We start from the raw sequence: 27644 nt of genomic DNA on the forward strand, positions 1-27644 counted from the left end.
CCATCATTTCTATCCCATGTGTCATCAAAGGTGTGGTCACTGAAGACACCTTTCACAATGTAATCAAATGAAAGAACTTCAAGAAACAGAATATTTAGCAGGCCGTAGTTTACACCAAGCCTGTCTTCACCATAGGTTCATGCACCTGGGGAAAAATCTTTTGGCATGGCGAAATCCACTTGGCACAGATGTCATTTAAACATCTAGTTTTGATTTACATTTAATTCAGATGTCAACTAATGTGAATTCAAAGTGAAATCAACAACAAAATTCAGCATGTCATTGGATTTAGGTTAAAAGTTGGATGGAAAAAATAACTATTCCCTTACGTCGATGACTTTTTGCAAATCCAATCAGTTTTCCACGTTGGTTCAACATCATGAGATTAAATTTTTTTGTTTGAATGATGTGGAAACCGTTTTTTAATCAGTTGGAGAGGTCTGAATTGAAATCATTGCATGCCTCTGTAAGTGTTGCTTCGATCCCTCTCCTTGCCCCAACCTGGGTTCGAACCAGGGACCCAGTCCAGGGCCTGTATTCACAAAGCCCCACGGAACAGCAAGCCAGTCCAGGGCCTGTATTCACAAAGCCCTACAGCACAGCTTGCCAGTCCAGGGCCTGTATTCACAAAGCCCTACAGCACAGCAAGCCAGTCCAGGGCCTGTATTCACAAAGCCCTACAGCACAGCTAGCCAGTCCAGGGCCTGTATTCACAAAGCCCTACAGCACAGCCAGCCAGTCCAGGGCCTGTATTCACAAAGCCCTACAGCACAGCCAGCCAGTCCAGGGCCTGTATTCACAAAGCCCCACGGAACAGCAAGCCAGTCCAGGGCCTGTATTCACAAAGCCCTACAGCACAGCCAGCCAGTCCAGGGCCTGTATTCACAAAGCCCTACAGCACAGCCAGCCAGTCCAGGGCCTGTATTCACAAAGCCCTACAGCACAGCCAGCCAGTCCAGGGCCTGTATTCACAAAGCCCTACAGCACAGCCAGCCAGTCCAGGGCCTGTATTCACAAAGCCCTACAGCACAGCTAGCCAGTCCAGGGCCTGTATTCACAAAGCCCTACAGCACAGCCAGCCACTCCTGGGCCTGTATTCACAAAGCCCCTCAGAGTAGTGCTGATCTAGGATCAGTTTCCTTCTCTTATTCACCACAAATTTAAAGGCAAAATGAAGCTAGATCAGCACTCTTACTCAGATACTTTGTGAATATCCTGTGTATCTCTACTGTAGTATTCTGCAGTACTCCAGTATCTCTACACACTGTATATTTGGTACTGCCACTGACCCTGTATACAGCTTCCTCTCTTAGAGATTGAATACTGCACTGTTGGGTAAGTTTAGTATTTCACTGTACTTGTGATTGTGACAAATAAAAGTTGAAACTTGACGTTGTTCTATGTGCCATCCTGACGTGAAATGCCTTACATTGTTTATGTATCTCTGTTCCCTGCTCCGTATCTTGTGGAGAAAACCAAGGACAGACACAATGGTAAACAAACAGTGCTTCTCAGAAATGTTTCCACAGTGCTGTAAGATATGTGAGTGCCTGAGGTGGAAAACAGGGTAGTAGGATTACAAAAACAAAGATTTCCCTCTCATGCTGTACTACCCCCTCTCGCTCTTTCTCTTTCTCTCTCATTTTCTCTCTCTCCCTCTCATTGTTAGTCTCTCCCTCTGTCATTCTTCTCTCTCTGTGGCAACATACCGTTCGTTTCCCATCAGTCACATGGCTTGGTATTTCTCTAAAATGTTATCATCTTTGTTTTATACAGGTCATAAAGAAATGTTAGAGTTGAATTGTGTGAAGACAATTATGGAAAGCAGTAAACGTTGATGAGCAAATAAAAAGGGCTTTCAAAAGATACACCTGGCTTGGAACGCTTCCGTTTTGATAAGGGTGTGATAGGGAAAGATGAAACACTGTCATTGTTGAATTGACAGTTTACGGTATATCTACATTGCTAATCAGGAGGGTATTTCCTTAACAGCTACTTTTACATTTTAGTCATTTTAGTAGACAGTCTTATCCAGAGCAACTTACAATTAGTTTATTCAACTACCAATGAGTTGTTGTTTACTTAACGTCTCCATGCAGCCGTTTTTATCTCAATATCAATTAGTACATTTGTTTGCTTTGGTACTATTTTCACAAGTATGTGGTGAATTTTCTAAACTCTCAGTTCAAAACTCCAAACTGGTAATGCAGCCAGTCTTACATTCAAAACCTTTCATTGTGCATTCATTTTGTTTGCAGACATCTTTCACCACACAACCATTGATCAAAAAATATAAGTTTACTGTGAAATATAATGAGTTCATTGGTTAAATCCCCAAAACACAACCTAATGATGTCTTCTCAATGTAGTTCTTTTACAGTTTTTCTCAGTCGCTTTGGTGCATTTTTTAGATCAAAAGTGCAATTCTTGATACTACTTGTACAAATTCCAAATCATCTAGTCACTTGTGCACATCATTAAAGCAATTTCTTATTCCTTTGAACAAATTGCAATTGATAATGTACAAGTGTCAGCTTTTTTCCACATTATCAATTGCTCATGTCATGTTGATCAAAATATAGTAGATGGTTCTCTGTTGAATAGTCTTACCCCTCAAAACATCTAGGCATTAGTTCCTTGCATAAGCCATTACATGCAAAATTGTTGAACTATTTGTCATAAACTGTCAAGCATAGTTTTACACATTTCTATTAGACCTTTTGTACAAAAACGTGAATTGATGAATCGTGCAGGTGAAATTGACCCTCACTCATGAAGGAATGGAAAGTGTTAGTTCAACCAACAATCAACCAGTTGTCTAAATTGCTCAAAGGTGCATCTCATGAAGAATCAATTGGCAAGCATATATAGACAGACCACAACACAGAGTTGCAATTTTCCAATAATGGATGGACCAGGAAATGAACAGGGTCAACAGCCAAGAGGAGGAAGAAGAGGAGCAAGGATGCGTGGTGGAAGGCAAAACAGAGGAAGAGGCAGAAGAGGACATAGGCGCATATCTGATGACATAAGGGCCACTATTGTAGACCATGTTGTCAATCATGGCCTTACAATGGCTGAGGCTGGTCGAAGGGTGCAGCCGAATATTGGGAGATCAACCGTGTCCTCAATAGTTCAAACGTTTCGAAGAGAGAACAGGTATGTCCACCAATGTACCACTGTTACTGTATATAAGCAGTATACTGTATACTTCCTACAATGCTTCATATTACAGTAGTCCACTTGTATTTCACAGCATACAGAAATATACTCTATACAGATACATACTGCACCTTACATGCACCCACCTGTATGTTTTACAGTAAAATGTGTGTTCGCATAGTTTTTGTCTATGTGAAAGTGTGCGATGCATCACTGCATTTTTCCCACATAGGACTGCAAGATTACCTCAAACCGGTGGCAGAGGACGCCTTTTCACACCTCAACAGGAGGAGGCTATTTGCACCATGGTCTGAGCAAACAATGCCATGAGACTCAGGGAAATACAAAGGACCATTATAGAAGACAACGATGTCTTTGAAAACATCCATACGGTTAGCATCTCAACCATCGACAGGGTGCTGCATAGAAACCAGACGAGTATGAAACAGCTGTACCGTGTACCATTCCAAAGGAATGAGGACAGAGTTAACTAACGAGCCTCTACCCCGGGTCCGGGATCACCCCCCACCCCCCCACACACTGATTAGCATAGCTAGCATAGCTTCACAAGTAGATAGTAGCATCTAAATATCATTAAATCACAAGTCCAAGACACCAGATGAAAGATACAGATCTTGTGAATAAAGCCACCATTTCAGATTTTTAAAATGTTTTACAGGGAAGACAAAATATGTAAATCTATTAGCTAAACACGTTAGCAAAATACACCACTTTTCTAACTCCATCAGTTTCTTACTACTTCAGGTGCTATCACCAATTCGGCTAAACTAAGATATTGATAGCCACTAACCAAGAAAAAACCTCTTCAGATGACAGTCTGATAACATATTTATGGTATAGGATAGGTTTTGTTAGAAAAAAGTGCATATTTCAGGTAGAAATCACAGTTTACAATTGCACCGACCATCACAAGACGACTAGAATTACTATAGAGAGCAACGTGTATGACCAATTTACTCTTAATAAAACATTTCATAAGAATAGACAAAGCATAGCAATGGAAAGACCCAGATCTTGTGATTCCAGACAATATTTCAGATTTTCTAAGCGTTTTACAGCGAAAACACAATAAATCGATAAGTTAGCATACCACATGTGAAAACGTTACCAGAGCATCGATTCCAGCCAAAGAGCGCTATAACGTAATCACCGCCAAAATATATTAATTTTTTCACTAACCTTCTCAGAATTCTTCCGATGACACTCCTGTAACATCATTTTACAACATACATATACAGTTTGTTCGAAAATGTGCATATTTAGCCATACAAAACCGTGGTTATACAATGAAAATAGTAGCAACTCAAGCATCAAAATGAGGGACGTCAGCTTTCAGAGTGATCTAGTTTAATCGAAAGCTAATCATATACTTGACTAAAAAATACAGGGTTGACAGGAATCGAAAGACAAATTAGTTCTTAATGCAACCGCTGACTTACATTTTTAAAATTATCCTTACTTTTCAATACAGGGTTCGCCAAGTGACGCGATAACAAAAAAAATGGCGAAATATGCGTTTAAAATATTTCGACAGAACAACGATTTATCATATTAAATATTGCTTACTTTGAGCTGTTCTTCCATCAGATTCTTGGGCAATGTATCCTTTCTATGTTGTAATCTTCTTTTGGTCGATAGATGTCCTCTGTCCTTCGAAATGTCCACTAACAACGACCGAGACCCCGAAACGTTCCCAAAGCTAGAAAGTGCACGACAAAGAAATTCCTCAGAATCGCACTAAACGGATATAAATTGCTATAAAACGGTTCAAATTAACTACATTATGATGTTTTTAACAACTATAACGAGTAAAAACATGACCAGAGAAATATTGCTGGCTAAACAACGATTTGGAATGAGGCAAGTCCGATGTCCTTCACGCTTCAGGCGCGCGACGAGAAAGGGAGGTACCTCCACGTTTTGTTCTTTTATAGTGGCTGTGATTGTGCAATCGACTCCATTCAAAACGTGATGACGTACAGACACCCAGAGGAAGACGTAGGCAGTGTCGGTTTCTTCATAGCATTCACTGTCACCTTAAAAACAGACTCCAGATCAGGGGTAAAAATTTCTGAAATCTGACCCCTGTCATGAAAAGTGCTGTAGATATAGTTCTGTACCACTCAGAGACAAAATTCCAACGGCTATAGAAACTAGAAAGTGTTTTCTATCCAATAATAACAATAATATGCATATTGTACGATCAAGAATTTAGCACGAGGCAGTTTAATTTGGAGACCAAAATATGCTAATGCGGAACAGCACCCCCTATAGTTCCAAGAAGTTATTAAGGAGCTACGGTACCAGTATGTACAGGTAAAACATATATCTATCTAACTACTTTACAGCAACATTTTATAGTGATACATAGTACAGTAAGCATAAACTGCACACATTTCCATTGCTGTGGAAGGAACATGCAATATATGTACATTTTATGTCACTCTTCCATACCAAAACAAATTCAACTGTGTGTTCTGGGATATAGCGTATAATGGAGTTGGGATCAAGTGAACCCTCTCACAACTTTGTATACGTGGATGAGGCTGGCTTCAACCTGACCAAATGCAGAAGGCGGGGTCGGAATATCATCGGTCACAGAGCTACTGTGGATTTGCCAGGCCAACGGGGAGGAAATATCAGCATGTGTGCTGCTATTTCGGAGCATGGTGTCCTAACCCATATCCCCCTTATAGGGCCATACAACACCCAGCATCTACTCAACTTTTTAGAGACTCTCTACAGGGCTCTCATCCCTGATGATGAGAGGGGTCTGTTTAGAGAGGATTTGCCAAAGTATGTGGTCATTTGTGATAATGTGAGTTTCCATCGATCAAACATCATAAGGCAATGGTTTGTGACCCACCCGAGGATGCTCATAGAATTCCTCCCACCTTATTCACCATTCCTTAACCCAATTGAGGAGTTCTTTTCAGCATGGAGGTGGAAGGTGTACGATCGTCAGCCACACACACAGATGACCCTGCTGGCTGCAATGGATGCAGCATGTGAGGACATCACAGTAGACGCCTGCAGAGGATGGATAAGGCATTCCAAAAGATTCTTTCCACGTTGCATTGGAAGGGAAAATATCCGGTGTGATGTGGATGAGAATATGTGGGCCGACAGACAGGAACGTCTGGATGTGTAGAGACAGCACAACAGTGCTGTTGGCAAAGTTGTGCCTTAGGGGTGGTTTCCTGTGTTTCTTTCTAATTTAGTTTTTTTTCCTTTGTGCCCCTTGGGTTGTCCAGTCTCTTTCAATCAATAACCCACATACAGTAACATGTAAATAGTACTGTTGAAATTGATATATGCCATAGAAGTGCAGCCGTGTGCATTTTCAATACAGTAACTGTCATCCAAACTGTAGCCTAAGTTTACATCAGGTAATACTGTCAAAGTACACAGTTACATTGACAACATGCCTAAACATTTTGACGACCTTGTTCGTGAACAATGACTCAATGACTTATCATTCTGATGACACTGACATGATCATTGGCATGAATATTTACTTTTGAGAGATGTACTAAGGCTTTTTAGTGACTGACTAGCTTTAGAAACATATCTATTGTATATTGCAGTTTGTACAAATTGTTCTGAGAAATGCACTTATTATTTTGCACATGTTAGGGATGATGTGAAAAATGCACCAAAGCGACTGAGAAACTGTAACAACCAGTTCATCCAATAGAAACAAAATGGAGGATTCATTTTTTTTTCTTTGAATGTCATTTGTACAGTACTGTAAATAACAGTATAGTACACTGTTTTCACATTGGGCAGTACACTTCACTTCACATCAAAATTGACTGGACATCACATTTCCATCATTTCTATCCCATGTGTCATCAAAGGTGTGGTCACTGAAGACACCTTTCACAATGTAATCAAATGAAAGAACTTCAAGAAACAGAATATTTAGCAGGCCGTAGTTTACACCAAGCCTGTCTTCACCATAGGTTCATGCACCTGGGGAAAAATCTTTTGGCATGGCGAAATCCACTTGGCACAGATGTCATTTAAACATCTAGTTTTGATTTACATTTAATTCAGATGTCAACTAATGTGAATTCAAAGTGAAATCAACAACAAAATTCAGCATGTCATTGGATTTAGGTTAAAAGTTGGATGGAAAAAATAACTATTCCCTTACGTCGATGACTTTTTGCAAATCCAATCAGTTTTCCACGTTGGTTCAACATCATGAGATTACATTTTTTTGTTTGAATGATGTGGAAACCGTTTTTTAATCAGTTGGAGAGGTCTGAATTGAAATCATTGCATGCCTCTGTAAGTGTTGCTTCGATCCCTCTCCTTGCCCCAACCTGGGCTCGAACCAGGGACCCGCTGAACACAACAACTGCCTCCTACGAAGCACTGTTACCTTTCGCTCTACAAAAGCTATGGCCCTTGCAGAGCGAGGGAAACAACTACTTCAAGGTCTCAGAGCGAGTGTGCAGAGCGAGGGAAACAACTACTTCAAGGTCTCAGAGCGAGTGTGCAGAGCGAGGGAAACAACTACTTCAAGGTCTCAGAGCGAGTGTGTAGAGCAAGGGAAACAACTACTTCAAGGTCTCAGAGCGAGTGTGCAGAGCAAGGGAAACAACTACTTCAAGGTCTCAGAGCGAGTGTGTAGAGCAAGGGAAACAACTACTTCAAGGTCTCAGAGCGAATGACATCACAGATTGAAACGCTACTAGCGTGCACTGCTAACTAGCTAGCCATTTCACAGCGGTTACACCTCATCCATGGCCTGATGGCAACCATATGGTTGCGGCCAAATATATTGGCACCCTTGCATTTTTCTTAAATAATTCCCTATTTCTTCTAAAGTAAGTTTGGTTCTCCATACCTTGTTATTGGATTTTCAACACTGCAAAAACAATGTTATTTTTCTAAACTCAAATTTATTTTTTATTTATTTTTAAATAAAGACAAATGGCATGGACAAAATTATTGGCACCCCAGAGCTAGTACTTAGTTGCACAGACTTTGGCCAAGATAACTGCAGACAAATGCTTCTTCTAGCCATCATTGAGCTTGCTGCACCTTTCTACTGACAATTTGGCTCACTTTTCAGCAGCGAACTGCTTTAATGTTTTAATGTTCGAGGGAAGGCCTCCACCAACTGCTTTAAGGTTTTAATGTTAGCGGGATGGCCTCTACCAACTGCTTTAATGTTTTAATGTTAGAGGGACGGCCTCTACCAACTGCTTTAATGTTTTAATGTTCGAGGGAAGGCCTCCACCAACTGCTTTAATGTTAGAGGGATGGCCTCCACCAACTGCTTTAATGTTTTAATGTTAGAGGGATGGCCTCCATCAACTGCTTTTATGTTTTAATGTTAGAGGGATGGCCTCCACCAACTGCTTTAATGTTTTAATGTTAGAGGGATGGCCTCCACCAACTGCTTTAATGTTTTAATGTTAGAGGGATGACCTCCACCAACTGCTTTAATGTTTTAATGTTAGAGGGATGGCCTCCACCAACTGCTTTAATGTTTTAATGTTAGAGGGATGGCCTCCACCAACTGCTTTAATGTTTTAATGTTAGAGGGATGACCTCCACCAACTGCTTTAATGTTAGAGGGATGGCCTCCACCAACTGCTTTAATGTTTTAATGTTAGAGGGATGGCCTCCACCAACTGCGTTAATGTTTTAATGTTAGCGGGATGGCCTCCACCAACTGCTTTAATGTTTTAATGTTAGAGGGATGGCCTCCACCAACTGCTTTAATGTTTTAATGTTAGAGGGATGGCCTCCACCAACTGCTTTAATGTTTTAATGTTAGAGGGATGGCCTCCACCAACTGCTTTAATGTTTTAATGTTAGAGGGATGGCCTCCACCAACTGCTTTAATGTTTTAATGTTAGAGGGATGGCCTCCACCAACTGCTTTAATGTTTTAATGTTAGAGGGATGGCCTCCACCAACTGCTTTAATGTTTTAATGTTAGAGGGATGACCTCCACCAACTGCTTTAATGTTTTAATGTTAGAGGGATGGCCTCCACCAACTGCTTTAATGTTTTAATGTTAGAGGGATGGCCTCCACCAACTGCGTTAATGTTTTAATGTTAGCGGGATGGCCTCCACCAACTGCTTTAATGTTTTAATGTTAGAGGGATGGCCTCCACCAACTGCTTTAATGTTTTAATGTTAGAGGGATGGCCTCCACCAACTGCTTTAATGTTTTAATGTTAGAGGGATGGCCTCCACCAACTGCTTTAATGTTTTAATGTTAGAGGGATGGCCTCCACCAACTGCTGTTTTCAGCACTTGGATGTGATTCAGATCTGAACTTTTCATTGGCTACTCCAGAACAGTCCAGCGTTTCTTCTGGAACCATTCCAGGGTGCTTTTGATGTGTGTTTGTGGTTGTTGTCCTGCTGGAAGAACCAGAACCTTTAACAGATGCAGTTTTTGGACCTTAACAGTTCTTTTTTATTTTTATTAAAATGGTCCAAAAGAAACAAAAATAGCTTCTTAGAAAATAGCAATTACTGAAGCAAGAATTTTGCTAGGACTGTCTGGGAGTGGTCTGAGTGGCCTAATTGGACGAGACTAACGGGAGGAACCTGAAAACAAGCTGTTATTGGCAGAGAGGTTTGAAACGCTCTTTGTTATTGGTCTATGTCACCAGGCAGTCCAAAAACCCATCTCACCAAAACAGGCTGAAATTTCAGGTGGTCTTTTCAAACCGCTCTTATACTAAAACAGCATTAGCATAATTTTCACAATTTCACAGTATTTTTCCAACATCATAGTATGGTAATATATATAAAACAGGGAAATCATGTTTTTGACTGGACTGGGAAGAAAGGAGCATACCTCTCCACACCCATGAGCAAAACTATATGTCTAAATTTAAGGATGTTTTTTTAATAAAAGGTTAGTATGCCCATAAAAGCTGTATGGGAGACAATACATGGGGCATTTAGGTATCCAGTGCTTTTGCAGGATTCAAGCAGAACATATTTAGTAGATACATTTTGGGGGCAGTTAAAATAAGGGTATTTTACTAGAGTTCCAGAATGCAATGTTTGTATTGAATTTGCGACATATGACGTGCAGCTTGTACCTGAATAGTCTGCTTTTCCTACTTGGAGACAACCAGTGTTTTTGTTAGTTTGCTGTTTTCTACATTCTACCATCACAATGCCATTCATTCACTGCTGTTTCCAGCAGCCGCCATTCCATTGCAAAGAGTCATATTTATTGATTCAGTTTCAATTTCCAGGCATCATTTAATATGATACACATTCACTTGTAAATATTGATATTTCTCAGTCAGTCTGTGCCAGTGTAAAGGCTATGAATGTTAGCTTATGAAAATAATAGGCTCAAGGACAATTGAGCTACAGGAAGTAATGATGACAAAACATTTTGAAGTATTTTGCTGTTCGCCAGCTACTGCTTGTTAATTAGTCATAGGCCAATAGTCTTCATAGGTGAGGTAATAGGCTGCCTCTATGTGGAAGTTATGACAGTATGACTTATTGTTCCACTCTCTCCTCTACAGCATGTGTACTGATAGTGTGCTGCCCTCTAGTGGTTATGTTCAATAAGAGCCAAACCCGGAGCAAAAATCTACGTCTGTCCAATGCCCTTGGTTTTGTTCATAGATTAAGAACAAGGCCTTAAAATGAAAATGTCATCATTATAATGCAAAAAAAAAAATTAAAACAAACAGTTTTTAGAGTGATTGTTGTATGAGCTATTATTAAAGACAAACATTTGATATTTTGAATTGACAAGATTGCAGTCCATAATGGCCATCTAGTATAAACTCAGTCAGTCAGCCGGAGTGACAAGATTGTCTTTACTTTATTTCAGCTTTTGATTACATGGCAACGATAGAAACCTAAAATCAAACACTATGAAACAAAAAGAGAAATGGCTAATAACATCATATTGCTCCATTAAAACTCCAAAATCACATGAAAACACAAATAAACCCACTATACATTTAAGTATATACAACCTTGATAAATAACCAGTAACCAAATTCTGTCTAGCTTTATGATTGTTTTATTTGCTGTTTCCTTGTCATCTCTATAAGCAGTCTGCTGAGACGAGGCTAAGAGAAACTAATCAGGGAAACAGGGCTATGTGCTATGGAAGCAGATTCTTGGCAAAAAAACAATATTGAAATAAAACTAATACTGATGAATAATTTGTCAATATCAATGCTTCTTTATTTTTGGCATGAATTTGCCTCCATAAATGAGGAAAAACATGAATAACAGACAGCCAGGCACTGATCGCAGAGTAGAGAAGGTTTTATGCACAAATAAAGCTGCATTTGCTGGATGCAATTGTGATGCCATGTACGATTCCACTTTAAAAACAAATAATGTATACCAAAGCTGACTTAAGAGGTCTTGCACTGGGAGAGTAGTTCTACCACTATGGAGCATAGTGGTACATTCCTGATCAGAGTAGTTCACCACTATGGAGCGTAGTGGTACATTCCTGATCAGAGTAGTTCCACCACTATGGAGCGTAGTGGTACATTCCTGATCAGAGTAGTTCCACCAATATGGAGCGTAGTGGTACATTCCTGATCAGAGTAGTTCTACCACTATGGAGCGTAGTGGTACATTCCTGATCAGAGTAGTTGACCACTATGGAGCGTAGTGGTACATTCCTGATCAGAGTAGTTCCACCACTATGGAGCGTAGTGGTACATTCCTGATCAGAGTAGTTCACCACTATGGAGCGTAGTGGTACATTCCTGATCAACAGCTGTGTTTTGTCTCAAATCCAATCCAACAAACATTCCAGGGTGTTCCAATTCCAGGAACGGACAGTCCACTGCCCAGGCTTGGTTTGTCTTATGGGTATTATTACTGTATTCCTAGGCGTTGTTTGTCTTACGGGTATTATTACTGTATTTCTAGGCTTGGTTTGTCTTATGGGTATTATTACGGTATTCCTAGGCATGGTTTGTCTTACGGGTATTATTACTGTATTCCTAGGCATGGTTTGTCTTACGGGTATTATTACTGTATTCCTAGGCATGGTTTGTCTTACGGGTATTATTACTGTATTCCTAGTACAGTAAAGGATGCAACAGCTATTTGAAATAAGTGAGAGAGCTATTCCAATGCTTTAGGATGGTGAGTGTGGGTTGAAGAAGGTGAAACCTGGATTGTTCTAGCATTTTCTACTGTATCTACCAATGAGGAAGGACATTTAAGAGTGCTCCTATGGGATAAAAAGATAGCTGAGGGCATCTTTGTTGCATTTATGAGGTAAACATAACCAGCTCCACTTAGAAAGACTGTCTTTGTGAATTAGCTAACCAGCAGCATGATAGGACACATTTCATTGGGAGTGTCAGGTAGACGATGACAATGAATAGGAAATAGGATATAGGGAAAGGGGGATACCTAGTCAGTTGTACACCATAACATGTTATTATTGTTAAATGATCTTGTGTGTCAGAGACAGAGATAAAGAGACAGAGAGACAGAGAGAAAGAGACAGAGAGAAAGAGACAGAGAAAGAGACAGAGAGAAAGAGAGAGGAGAAATATGAGAGGAAAAAGAGAGATGCGTGAAAGACAAGGAAAGAGAGAAGAGAAAAGAGTAAGAGGACAGAATAGAGGGATGGGGCAGATGAAGACAATACCTCAGTTTCCAGACACCTCAAATCTCTGTGAGCCCCTGAGTTGTGCCCCGTACTGACTGACAGATACACAGACACTCTCTCCGACAGACTCTAGTCCCCTGAATGGACCTCCAATTCCAACAGGAAATGAAGAGCGATAGCGGAGCCCTAGCCCATAATCCCACACTAAGACCATGTGCAAACCACTCATCAGGGAAGTGTACATTAGGGCACACAACAGAAAACGTTTTGCAATGGAAAACGAAAATGAACACATCTTATTGGACAAGTCAAGGTAGTCCCCACCTGTTTCAGTCCCTGTTCTTCCGTTTCGGTGCCTAATGAACACGACACTGTGTTTAACAACCGTGTTTCGCAGTGTGTTTTTACAACAAAGTTAGCACGTCTAAACTGCTGTCAAACAACTGGGGATACATATGAACAACAAAGAGTCGGGGGCAAACAGCTATGGAGGAATATAGCTGTCAAAGTTCAATTATTGTCACAGATTATGTGCATATAAACAGGCAAATGTAATGGCAAACATTTTAATTTAAGTATGTTAATTTTAAAAACTCTGTAAATGAACTCTTCCTTCAGTTACTGAGGGACAGTTTGGACAGAGTCTAAGTTTATCCTGATACAGACCGACCCAGAGCCAAGTAACAATCTCCTGAGGCAACTTTGACAGAAAGACTTCAAAAAAGTTTATTCTCGTTTCAAAAAAATCGTCGGTTGGCAATATAACCCATTCCCCCTCAGTCTTTCTAAAAACGTTATCAAAAACTAAAACTGAAACCCAAAAGCTGAAGATTCGGAGGGAAATATATACAGTAGTAAGCTTTACAAACACACACGTTGCCCATCATATTAACGTATACAGAAAAGCATCTCACCTTTCTTTTTGAAAGCTAGTAAGAATATTTTGGTTGGGATGCCACAACAACTCCATCAGACCTGCTGAGTTTAGATGAGGTGTGTGTGTGTGTGTGTGTGTGTGTGTGTGTGTGTGTGTGTGTGTGTGTGTGTGTGTGTGTGTGTGTGTGCGCGTGCGTGCGTATGACTTCAGTGTACGACATTGGTGTGTGTGAGAGTATGGGTGTGTGTGCACATGTCTTTTTGAGGGAGGGGATCCATTTTACCCAGAAAGCGATAGACCCCTTCCTCCCAAAATACACACAGCAAAGAGTTGAGAGAGATGGAGAGCATTCAGCCACAGAGACAGGAGCAGGGGGAAGAGGAGGAGGGGGAGGCTTTGGCTCCTGGTTCTGAAAAAAAAAAACAGCATGCACCCTGTCCTGTTGGTAGGCCTGTAGAATCCCAAAGCTAGAGCCTATCCCAGAGAAATGCTGACCGAGGCAAGAGGCCCCAGCCCCCAGTCTGCAGCCCCTGCCCCAACCCCATCCCCAGGCATGAAAACACAAGTCTCATGGTCTCAGCAGGATGGGTCCAAACTCTCTCAACGGGGGGAAGAGGAGGAGTCCTGAGTAGCTCTAGTGTCTCTTCATAGAGGAGACCTTCTTCTTGCGGGTGGCCAGCATCTCATAGAAGGGATCCCTGCTGATGGCAGCTCTGTGAGGGTGGGGGTAGAAGGGGGGTAGTCAGTACACTCCCCTGGTGGGATAACCTAGTTTGCCCTCATTTACACAGTAAATATAATCTGGGGTGCCTTGCAATTTCCCAGGTTCCTAGTTTATTATCAATGGTGTGGAAAGGAACAGAGGTCAACAGGAAGCTACGAGTATCTTTGGATTACACATCAAATTAAGAGAGATAACGGGGTAATACTTTCTTTGAATAGTATCTAAATTAGGGCTTTGTAACCCAACCATAACCCATCCATAACCCATCCATAACCCATCCATAACCCAACCATAACCCATCCATAACCCATCCATAACCCATCCATAACCCAACCATAACCCATCCATAACCCATCCATAACCCAACCATAACCCATCCATAACCCAACCATAACCCAACCATAACCCATCCATAACCCAACCATAACCCATCCATAACCCAACCATAACCCATCCATAACCCAACCATAACCCATCCATAACCCATCCATAACCCAACCATAACCCAACCATAACCCATCCATAACCCATCCATAACCCAACCATCCATAACCCAACCATAACCCATCCATAACCCATTCATAACTTGTTGATAAGCAGTAGTACTGACTTGATGCTGTTCATCCACTCATCCTTCTCCTCGGTGGTGGGAGCAGAGATCCTGTAGAAGGTGTGGTTCCCCTCCACCACTCTGCCGTCCGCCTCCGTCTTACAGGCCTTGATCACCTGGTCCTTGTTCTCTGGGATGAAGAGCTCAAAGGAGTTCTACGCAGAGGAGAGCGAATATTAAATTGTATTTTCTGGATTCCTCAGGTCCTCCCTCCTCATCTTCTCTAAACACATTGGAGCAGAAGATCTAAGGTTCCTCCAATCGTTTCTTCTCCTCCAAAACGTTTTGAGAATGAGGGTAAGGAGAGAGAATGTGAGGAATGCCACAACTGTATCAGAACTGCTGAGTTTAAGAAGGTGTGTGTGTGTGTGTGTGTTCCTGCGTGCGTGTGTATTTAATCAAGGAAGTACAATTAAGATGAACCTAAGCTGTGTTATTATGAAGTGCTTTGAAAGGCTGGTAATGGCTCACATCAACACCATTATCCCAGAAACCCTAGACCTACTCCAATTTGCATACCGCCCAAATCGTTCAACACCATAGTACCCTCAAAGCTCATCACTAAGCTAAGGAACCTGGGACTAAACACCTCCCTCTGCAACTGGATCCTGGACTTCCTGACAGGCCGCCCCCAGGTGGTGAGGGTAGGTAGCAACACATCTGCCACGCTGATCCTCAACACTGGAGCTCCCCAGGGGTGCGTGCTCAGTCCCCTCCTGTACTCCCTGTTCACCCACGACTGCATGGCCAGGCACGACTCCAACACCATCATTAAGTTTGCAGATGACACAACAGTGGTAGGCCTGATCACCGACAACGACGAGACAGCCTATAGGGAGGAGGTCAGAGACCTGGCCGGATGGTGCCAGAATAACAACCTATCCCTCAACATAACCAAGACTAAGGAGATGATTGTGGACTACAGGAAAAGGAGCACCGAGCACGCCCCCATTCTCATCGACGGGGCTGTAGTGGAGCAGGTTGAGAGCCTCAAGTTCCTTGGTGTCCACATCACCACCAAACTAGAATGGTCCAAACACACCAAGACAGTCGTGAAGAGGGCACGACAAAGCCTATTCCCCCTCAGGAAACTAAAAAGACTTGGCACGGGTCTTGAGATCCTCAAAAGGTTCTACAGCTGCAACATCGAGAGCATCTTGACTGGTTGCATCACTGCCTGGTACGGCAATTGCTCGGCCTCCGACCGCAAGGCACTACAGAGGGTAGTGCGTACGGCCCAGTGTGGCTAACCTGCCTGCCATCCAGGACCTCTACACCAGGCGGTGTCAGAGGAAGGCCCTGAAAATTGTCAAAGATCCCAGCCACCCCAGTCATAGACTGTTCTCTCTACTACCGCATGGCAAGCGGTACCGGAGTGCCAAGTCTAGGACAAAAAGGCTTCTCAACAGTTTTTACCCCCAAGCCATAAGACTCCTGAACAGGTAATCAAATGGCTACCCGGACTATTTGCATTGTGTGCCTCCCCCCAACCCCTCTTTTACGCTGCTGCTACTCTCTGTTTATCATATATGCATAGTCACTTTAACTATACGTTCATTAACTATACGTTCATGTACATACTATCTCAATTGGCCCGACCAACCAGTGCTCCCGGACATTGCCTAACCGGGCTATCTGCATTGTGTCCAGCCACCCACCACCCACCAACCCCTCTTTTTACGCTACTGCTACTCTCTCTTCATCATATATGCATAGTCACTTTAACCATACCTACATGTACATACTACCTCAATCAGCCTGACTAACCGGTGTCTGTATATAGCCTTGCTACTCTTACTTCAAATGTATTTTTACTGTTGTTTTATTTCTTTACTTACCTACACACACACTTTTTTTTTTCGCACTATTGGTTAGAGCTTGTAAGTAAGCATTTCACTGTAAGGTCTACTACACCTGTTGTATTCGGCACACATGACAAATAAACTTTGATTTGATTTGCTGTTCCACACTACCACCAGGGGGAAACAACGTCTAGTCTGAGACATTACTGAACTATAATCTCACCCTTTCTGCCGAAGTGTGCACTTGTTCACCTCCCTTCATGGATTTGGAAGGAAATTCCTGCAATATGGAAACTCCCTCTAACCCATGATTACACCAATCCAATGCTGTCCAATTTATGGGGAGTAGTGAGCGGGTGCACACTTCAGGAGGAAGGAGATGACTGGATGGATCAGGCCAAAATCACTTTGTCATATCTTGCAGATCTCAGAAGTGAACTCATGTCAATATTTGTCCATGTCACACATCATTGGTTGTGTTGAACAGCTATATGCCTCAATCGCTAATGAATGGGAGGTGAAATAACGGTCTTATTTCCTGATTATACTTCCTGATCATATTAAGGGGGACCAGAAGTCCTCACAAGGATAGTAAAACAAGGAACATTTTGCCAGTCCCCACAAGAAAAAAATGACTATTTTAGGCTTAGAGGTTAGGTTTAGGATTACAATTAGGGTTAAGGTCAGGGGTTAAGGTCAGGGGTTAGGGAAAATAGGATTTGAATGGGAATCAATTGTTTGGTCCCCAAAGGAGAGTAAAACAAACGTGTGTGTTATGTGGTCGAACCAGCAAAGGGTCTGTGCTTACAGGCTTCTTGTCCTCAACCTCCCGGATGCTGAGGTTCTCCAGTGGAATGATCCCTCTGGGCTCCTTGTCCTATAGGACAGAAACATGGAGGTTAAGATGAATCTGTTAAGAGGACAGAAACATGGAAGTTAAGATGAATCTGTTAAGAGGACAGAAACATGGAAGTTAAGATGAATCTGTTAAGAGGACAGAAACATGGAAGTTAAGATGAATCTGTTAAGAGGACAGAAACATGGAAGTTAGAATCTGTTAAGAGGACAGAAACATGGAAGTTAAGATGAATCTGTTAAGAGGACAGAAACATGGAAGTTAAGATGAATCTGTTAAGAGGACAGAAACATGGAAGTTAAGATGAACCTGTTAAGAGGACAGAAACATGGAAGTTAAGATGAATCTGTTAAGAGGACAGAAACATGGAAGTGAAGATGAACCTGTTAAGAGGACAGAAACATGGAAGTGAAGATGAACCTGTTAAGAGGACAGAAACATGGAAGTGAAGATGAACCTGTTAAGAGGACAGAAACATGGAAGTTAAGATGAATCTGTTAAGAGGACAGAAACATGGAAGTTAAGATGAACCTGTTAAGAGGACAGAAACATGGAAGTTAAGATGAACCTGTTAAGAGGACAAAAACATGGAGGTTAAGATGAATCTGTTAAGAGGACAGAAACATGGAAGTTAAGATGAACCTGTTAAGAGGACAGAAACATGGAAGTTAAGATGAACCTGTTAAGAGGACAGAAACATGGAAGTTAAGATGAATCTGTTAAGAGGACAGAAACATGGAAGTTAAGATGAATCTGTTAAGAGGACAGAAACATGGAAGTTAAGATGAATCTGTTAAGAGGACAGAAACATGGAAGTTAAGATGAATCTGTTAAGAGGACAGAAACATGGAAGTTAAGATGAACCTGTTAAGAGGACAGAAACATGGAAGTTAAGATGAATCTGTTAAGAGGACAGAAACATGGAAGTTAAGATGAATCTGTTAAGAGGACAGAAACATGGAAGTTAAGATGCATCTGTTAAGAGGACAGAAACATGGAAGTTAAGATGAACCTGTTAAGAGGACAGAAACATGGAAGTTAAGATGAACCTGTTAAGAGGACAGAAACATGGAAGTTAAGATGAACCTGTTAAGAGGACAGAAACATGGAAGTTAGAATCTGTTAAGAGGACAGACACATGGAAGTTAAGATGAACCTGTTAAGAGGACAGAAACATGGAAGTTAGAATCTGTTAAGAGGACAGATACATGGAAGTGAAGATGAATCTGTTAAGAGGACAGAAACATGGAAGTTAAGATGAATCTGTTAAGAGGACAGAAACATGGAAGTTAAGATGAACCTGTTAAGAGGACAGAAACATGGAAGTTAGAATCTGTTAAGAGGACAGAAACATGGAAGTTAAGATGAACCTGTTAAGAGGACAGAAACATGGAAGTTAGAATCTGTTAAGAGGACAGACACATGGAAGTTAAGATGAACCTGTTAAGAGGACAGAAACATGGAAGTTAGAATCTGTTAAGAGGACAGATACATGGAAGTGAAGATGAACCTGTTAAGAGGACAGAAACATGGAAGTTAAGATGAACCTGTTAAGAGGACAGAAACATGGAAGTTAAGATGAACCTGTTAAGAGGACAGAAACATGGAAGTTAAGATGAATCTGTTAAGAGGACAGAAACATGGAGGTTAAGATGAATCTGTTAAGAGGACAGAAACATGGAAGTTAAGATGAATCTGTTAAGAGGACAGAAACATGGAAGTTAAGATGAATCTGTTAAGAGGACAGAAACATGGAAGTTAAGATGAACCTGTTAAGAGGACAGAAACATGGAAGTGAAGATGAACGTTAAGGACTGCTGTGGGCTTAAAATACAGACAGCAAAAGGGATATTGTTACTAAAGGGATATTACACTACAACATGTGGTGTTACTAAAGGGATATTCCACTACAACATGTGGCGGTTACTAAAGGGATATTACACTACAACATGTGGTGTTACTAAAGGGATATTACACTACAACATGTGGTGTTACTAAAGGGATATTACACTACAACATGTGGTGTTACTAAAGGGATATTACACTACAACATGTGGTGTTACTAAAGGGATATTACACTACAACATGTGGTGGTTACTAAAGGGATATTACACTACAACATGTGGTGTTACTAAAGGGATATTACACTACAACATGTGGTGTTACTAAAGGGATATTACACTACAACATGTGGTGTTACTAAAGGGATATTACACTACAACATGTGGTGTTACTAAAGGGATATTACACTACAACATGTGGTGTTACTAAAGGGATATTACACTACAACATGTGGTGTTACTAAAAGGATATTACACTACAACATGTGGTGTTAGTAAAGGGATATTACACTACAACATGTGGTGTTACTAAAGGGATATTACACTACAACATGTGGTGTTACTAAAGGGATATTACACTACAACATGTGGTGTTACTAAAGGGATATTACACTACAACATGTGGTGTTACTAAAGGGATATTACACTACAACATGTGGTGTTAGTAAAGGGATATTCCACTACAACATGTGGTGTTAGTAAAGGGATATTACACTACAACATGTGGTGTTACTAAAGGGATATTACACTACAACATGTGGTGTTACTAAAGGGATATTACACTACAACATGTGGTGTTACTAAAGGGATATTACACTACAACATGTGGTGTTACTAAAGGGATATTACACTACAACATGTGGTGTTACTAAAGGGATATTACACTACAACATGTGGTGTTACTAAAGGGATATTACACTATATTATATTTTATTGTGAATGGAATATCCCTGTTAATGACATTACTCTGAATATTTTTTTGACATTTACATGGTCATTTAACAGACCCTCTTATCCAGAGTGGGTTACAGGAGCAATTAGGGTTAGGGTTTCGGCTCGGGGCTTCGAACCAGCAACGTTTCGGTTACTGGCACAACGTTCTTAACCGCTAGGCTACCTGCCACCGATGAATACGCAGCAGAGCAGTGAACGAGTACACAAACAGAGCAGGTTACAGTGGGACAATGTGTTGTAACTTGCAACTGTAATATCCATCATAATAGACATGTATTTATGTGTGCCTGTTGCAGACATTTAAGATACATTGAATTGAACATGATAACCGATGGCTTCCAATTCCAGTCCAGTACTTACAGTGGTGTACTCAAAGTAATACAGACAGTTGTACTTACAGTGGTGTACTCAAAGTAATACAGACAGTTGTACTTACAGTGGTGTACTCAAAGTAATACAGACAGTTGTACTTACAGTGGTGTACTCAAAGTAATACAGACAGTTGTACTTACAGTGGTGTACTCAAAGTAATACAGACAGTTGTACTTACAGTGGTGTACTCAAAGTAATACAGACAGTTGTACTTACAGTGGTGTAGTCAAAGTAATACAGACAGTTGTACTTACAGTGGTGTACTCAAAGTAATACAGACAGTTGTCCGTGAGAATGAACCATCTTCTCTTCCAGGTCTTGACCCGTCCCCCTGAGGAATAGAGAGACGGTGTTAGCCAGACTCAGGGGTGAGAGAGAGAAAGAGAGGGACGGGCACCGGACAGCAGAGGGCAGAGCAGCAGACAGGCAGACAGACGCATGGATAGACAGACAGGCAGATACCAGGTATAGAATTACAACTCCTATCTCCCTACATTCCCCATCAAGCCCCGTACAGTACCATGCTCCTCCGGCAACCCACACCATAGCATCTAGACAACCAGCCCCGTACAGTACCATGCTCCTCCGGCAACCCACACCATAGCATCTAGACAACCAGCCCCGTACAGTACCATGCTCCTCCGGCAACCCACACCATAGCATCTAGACAACCAGTTATTCTACTCTACATGAGTGAGGAGCATGAGATTACAGAGGAGTTCTGTTGACTAAACTGGGCTTTGATAAGACCAAGGTATTCTGTAATCGCCTTTTTACATTATTGTGCCGACCTGTTGGCGCCGATATGTTCTTTTCACATTTTCCTTTCAGAATGGTTCCAGCAACTATGGTGGATGCATAACCGGGCCAGCTCAGTACAGCTTGGTTCGGCTCGGCTCTGTCGTGAAAAGCCCTTAGCCTTATAGATTAGACAGAACAGTATATCATGTTTAATACTGTCTGAAACCTGAGTGCTCATTTTAACTGTCCCACCTCTCCTCTGTAGGTCCTCAGTATAGCCGACTCAGGACTTACAGTCTCTCTCAGAGTAGACAACCTCTAAAGGAGATAAACAGCCTCTCAGAGTAGACAACCTCTAAAGGAGATAAACAGCCTCTCAGTGTAGACAACCTCTAAAGGAGATAAACAGCCTCTCAGAGTAGACAACCTCTAAAGGAGATAAACAGCCTCTCAGTGTAGACAACCTCTAAAGGAGATAAACAGCCTCTCAGAGTAGACAACCTCTAAAGGAGATAAACAGCCTCTCAGAGTAGACAACCTCTAAAGGAGATCAACAGCCTCTCAGAGTAGACAACCTCTAAAGGAGATAAACAGCCTCTCAGAGTAGACAACCTCTAAAGGAGATAAACAGCCTCTCAGAGTAGACAACCTCTAAAGGAGATAAACAGCCTCTCAGAGTAGACAACCTCTAAAGGAGATAAACAGCCTCTCAGAGTAGACAACCTCTAAAGGAGATAAACAGCCTCTCAGAGTAGACAACCTCTAAAGGAGATAAACAGACTCTCAGTGTAGACAACCTCTAAAGGAGATAAACAGACTCTCAGTGTAGACAACCTCTAAAGGAGATTAACAGCCTCTCAGAGTAGACAACCTCTAAAGGAGATAAACAGACTCTCAGTGTAGACAACCTCTAAAGGAGATAAACAGCCTCTCAGAGTAGACAACCTCTAAAGGAGATAAACAGACTCTCAGTGTAGACAACCTCTAAAGGAGATTAACAGCCTCTCAGAGTAGACAACCTCTAAAGGAGATAAACAGACTCTCAGTGTAGACAACCTCTAAAGGAGATAAACAGCCTCTCAGAGTAGACAACCTCTAAAGGAGATAAACAGCCTCTCAGAGTAGACAACCTCTAAAGGAGATCAACAGCCTCTCAGAGTAGACAACCTCTAAAGGAGATAAACAGCCTCTCAGTGTAGACAACCTCTAAAGGAGATAAACAGCCTCTCAGAGTAGACAACCTCTAAAGGAGATCAACAGCCTCTCAGAGTAGACAACCTCTAAAGGAGATAAACAGCCTCTCAGTGTAGACAACCTCTAAAGGAGGTAAACAGCCTCTCAGAGTAGACAACCTCTAAAGGAGATAAACAGCCTCTCAGAGTAGACAACCTCTAAAGGAGATAAACAGCCTCTCAGAGTAGACAACCTCTAAAGGAGATAAACAGCCTCTCAGAGTAGACAACCTCTAAAGGAGGTAAACAGCCTCTCAGAGTAGACAACCTCTAAAGGAGATAAACAGCCTCTCAGAGTAGACAACCTCTAAAGGAGATAAACAGCCTCTCAGAGTAGACAACCTCTAAAGGAGATAAACAGCCTCTCAGAGTAGACAACCTCTAAAGGAGATCAACAGCCTCTCAGAGTAGACAACCTCTAAAGGAGATAAACAGCCTCTCAGAGTAGACAACCTCTAAAGGAGATAAACAGACTCTCAGAGTAGACAACCTCTAAAGGAGATCAACAGACTCTCAGAGTAGACAACCTCTAAAGGAGATAAACAGCCTCTAAAGGAGATAAACAGACTCTCAGAGTAGACAACCTCTAAAGGAGATAAACAGACTCTCAGAGTAGACAACCTCTAAAGGAGATAAACAGCCTCTCAGAGTAGACAACCTCTAAAGGAGATAAACAGACTCTCAGAGTAGACAACCTCTAAAGGAGGTAAACAGCCTCTCAGAGTAGACAACCTCTAAAGGAGATAAACAGCCTCTCAGAGTAGACAACCTCTAAAGGAGATAAACAGCCTCTCAGAGTAGACAACCTCTAAAGGAGATAAACAGCCTCTCAGAGTAGACAACCTCTAAAGGAGATAAACAGCCTCTAAAGGAGATCAACAGCCTCTCAGAGTAGACAACCTCTAAAGGAGATAAACAGCCTCTCAGAGTAGACAACCTCTAAAGGAGATAAACAGACTCTCAGAGTAGACAACCTCTAAAGGAGATAAACAGCCTCTAAAGGAGATCAACAGCCTCTCAGAGTAGACAACCTCTAAAGGAGATAAACAGCCTCTCAGAGTAGACAACCTCTAAAGGAGATAAACAGACTCTCAGAGTAGACAACCTCTAAAGGAGATAAACAGCCTCTCAGAGTAGACAACCTCTAAAGGAGATAAACAGCCTCTCAGAGTAGACAACCTCTAAAGGAGATAAACAGCCTCTCAGAGTAGACAACCTCTAAAGGAGATCAACAGCTGGGATATAAAACCAAACACTTGTTAAAAGTTAGACCTCCAAGAGTTAATGAGATGCTACTATGGGGAATGTGAAATAGTACTACTAACAATTGGCTCCAATCCTTTGCCTCTTTCACACCCGGCGGGGTGTCTCTGGTTAACTCAGCAGCTCAGTGATCTGTGGCAGACCCCCGACCCCACCGCCACTCCCACTTCCTGTTAGGGAGAAACCTGATCACAGCAGCAGATGGCAGCTAGCCCACGCTGGGAGGAAGAGATGCTGATAAACAGTGTCAGGGGGGGCAGGAAACTGGAGCTAGCCTGGAGATATGCTAATAGGCTACTCACTCTATGGGCATCTCTGGCTGGAACTTCCTGTTTTAACTAGTAAAGGGCAAGTCGTTAAATACACTATGGAAGATTAGTTGCTAATGTCACATTAGAGTTTTGTCTTGAACATTGGCCGTATTCACAGTGATATATGATATAAATACCAGTCAATTTATTGTCTGAAGACACCTTTCTGTCTAATTAGGTCATTTCTTGACAATATTTCTGTCCGTTTAAGGGACCCCTTTTGCCTCCTCTAAGTCTAAATACCCTCCATCAAAACTAAATGGTATGGATACAACGTGTACATGGACACACACCTACATGCTCCAGGAGAAAACACCATTTTTGATTAAAGACAAATCAACATGATGATATAAATCCATGTCTGGCTGTTCAATGTCTGGCCCTACTGAAAGTGCCAAGGTCGTTGAGCTGTTACACCGCCACCAATGTTAGTATGAAGACACTAAGAAAACCCATCTACCAAGACAGAAGAGCAGTGTTGTGGACACCATCTAACAGAAGTGTTGATCCCAACAGGTCAGAAAAGACACACTTGTATTGATCATATAGCAGCGATGCTAATGTATATGATCATCTATCACACTACAGAGGTCATGAGAGGACACACTCGCCGTCCCCATATCCACATACCAGCACACTTCTTAGTATGAGACAATGGAGGCTGCTGATGGGAGGAAGGCTCATAATATTGTCTGGAACGGAGCCAATGGAATGGCATAAAACACATGGAAACCATGTGTTTGATGTATTTGATACCATTCCACCGATTCTGCTCCAGCCATTACCATGAGCCTGTCCTCCCCAATTAAGGTGCCACCAACATCCGGTGGTATTGAGCAGGTATTCTAAGTAGTGGGCTAGTATGGACATTGGAACATGACCACAAACACGTTCTCCTTGCCGCCATTTTGTCACTGTGTTATCGTCATCTTGTCCTCAGAACGTGACATATGAATGTTGAAACGACACTTTTGACAGACAGAGTCATGTAGAGACAAATGGCAGAATCTCACAGCTGATGATATGACAGTTGATTGGCTTGGAGGAGATTGTGATTGATTGATGATTGGTTGACCACTTCAGTTCCTGTCAGTCACTCAGAGAGCGAGGACCCTGGCAAAAAATGTCCCAGACAAGGCGGCTTTGCCCAAGGAGATTTTTGTTGGGCGGTGCCGGCAGGTCAGGGGGTGCCGGGCTGGGGAGGAGTGGAGGAGGAGCGATCGCCCATGCACAGGGGGGTCAGAACAGTGAAGGTTAGGAGGGACCTGGGTCATGTTTAGTAATGAGAGAATGTTTTGAAATGGAGTGAAACAGTGAGGTACTGTAACAGCTGAATTTGTTCAATAAGAAAGCAGATTTTTGTTTTGCAATGCTGTGCCCCACTGAACATGACCCAGGACATTTTCAGCACTAGTCTCTTTCGACCACCAGCTTCAAGTCAGATAAAATTTATTTTATAATTGTATCATACTGTGATTAACAGGGGCAACTTGGTTGTCAAAATTCCTTTTAAATTGATGAGGAAGACCTCAGGATTTACATGACAAGTAAAATGTGCTTTCCTTGGTCCTATCAGATGATTCAATCTCTATTCCTAAACACACTAGCTAGAATGTAGCCTATATTCTAAACACTAATCATGTAGTGCACTTATGCATTGTTCCATAGATAGCACCCAGTCCCCACTCCCCTCCTAACCTCCCCTTCTCAACACACATCCCCCATTCTCCATTCTCCCCACACCCACCTCACTGCAGTCCAGACCAGTCCAGCACCACACCAGACCAGTCCAGTCCAGCACCACATCAGACCAGTCAGGACCAGACCAGTCCAGTCCAGACCTGGGATCATAGTAGTTGTTTTATTTCAAATAGTTTGAGTGTTTGAGTGATCCTGCCTGGAGGGTTTTGCACTTTTGGTTCCATTGTGCCAGGTGCCAGGCAAGCTCAATCAAGCGCTGCTGAAGTATTTGGAAGAAAACAAATGTTATTTGAACCCATGTCTGCACCAAGCCAAAGCCAGGCCAAGCCAAAGCCAGACCGGGCCAAAGCCAGACCAAAGCCAGACCAGGCCAAAGCCAGACCAAAGCCAGACCGGGCCAAAGCCAGACCAAAGCCAGACCAGGCCAAAGCCAGACCAAAGCCACACCAGCCCAGGCCAAAGCCACACCATCACCCTTCAGGTCCATTATCAGCATGACGGAGAGAGCAGAGCTGGAGCCAGTTGGTGTAGCTGCAGTATTCCCCTCATATGATCCCATTAAAGAGCTAACAACAGCAGACATTGTTCTTGTCAGCCAGAACTTCTGAGAAGGAGAGTTCTAACATGATTTAATATTCACAATCTAAAATGCTGGTCAATTTTCAATAGGTTCCTTAATGGTAGCTAATTGGTTGCTAATTCAAAACTACTTAGATTCGTAGAACTGTCTTCAAACCCTTTGTCGTGCTCTCTCTAGAAAGAGGAATACTGCAGCCCACCAAAACACGGAGACTGAAAAGGTAAATCACCACAGCATAACAGAGAGGTCAAACTCTTCACTACGGCGGGCACAAAACAAAATGGCCACCATGTTGTTCCCCGAGCGGCCTAACCAGGCAAAGCACCTAGCAACCGCCCGGCGACCAATACAGAGAGAGAGAGAGAAGCACGTGGACAAACCACCAGCTCAATGGAAGACCAACAAACATACAAACATACAATTAATACTAGATTCAGTCGATGATGGCGGAACAAGGAAACCCAACAGCAACAAAATACACAAATAACAACAAAAAAACGTTCGAAGCGTAGAACGGAAATAAATTAAGGAGAACGGAAGCAATGGCGGACCACCGAAAGCACCGAAGAGCTGAGAAGATGAACTAGTTTTTGGGAAGAGCAGATGTACATACCTCCTGAGGAAAGACAACAGCCAAAATCATGGAGCAAACAAACAAACGAGGAAGAAAAAGAAAACAAAAATCAAATTAAATTATAAAAAGAAATCATAGCACCACTTCTTGCTCATCTGATTGGAGGAGTGGCTCGATGCACTGGTTTACAATGTTGGCACTCGGAGGAACAGGCCTTCAAAAAGGCATTTTGATATTTAAATTAATCAGTTTACATGGTTATATTATCAGATTTGATGAAAACCGATCAGTCTTATTTAGATTAATATGTATATTTCTCAATATAAAGCTCTGGGTTAAGAGGAGTTATCCTGCAGTACATTAACAACCACCAGAGGGGGCTTCTGCTCACCCCAAATCATTTGAGTTCAATGCATTGTTACA

The 27644-nt window shown here is 42.0% G+C and overlaps 1 protein-coding gene across 4 annotated transcripts in view; it reads right to left on the minus strand.

Annotated features, from left to right (window-relative positions):
• Positions 1–10994: 10994 nt before the first annotated feature.
• The window catches only part of cyth1a (cytohesin 1a), a 116689-nt gene continuing 100039 nt past the window's right edge, over positions 10995–27644 (minus strand). For 3 of the 4 annotated variants that reach the window (XM_071394127.1, XM_071394121.1, XM_071394137.1), the window contains exons 10-13: positions 21074–21152; positions 17605–17673; positions 14995–15149; positions 10995–14373 (exon numbers count right to left, since the gene is read on the minus strand). In XM_071394127.1, coding sequence (XP_071250228.1) covers positions 14295–14373; positions 14995–15149; positions 17605–17673; positions 21074–21152 — 382 coding nt within the window. In that variant the 3' untranslated portion in view covers positions 10995–14294. The remainder of the gene's footprint in view (positions 14374–14994; positions 15150–17604; positions 17674–21073; positions 21153–27644) is intronic. The other variant, XM_071394113.1, reaches the window with a different exon arrangement.

This window comes from Salvelinus alpinus, chromosome 1, assembly GCF_045679555.1.
Source record: "Salvelinus alpinus chromosome 1, SLU_Salpinus.1, whole genome shotgun sequence".
Classification (NCBI taxonomy): Eukaryota; Metazoa; Chordata; class Actinopteri; order Salmoniformes; family Salmonidae; genus Salvelinus; species Salvelinus alpinus.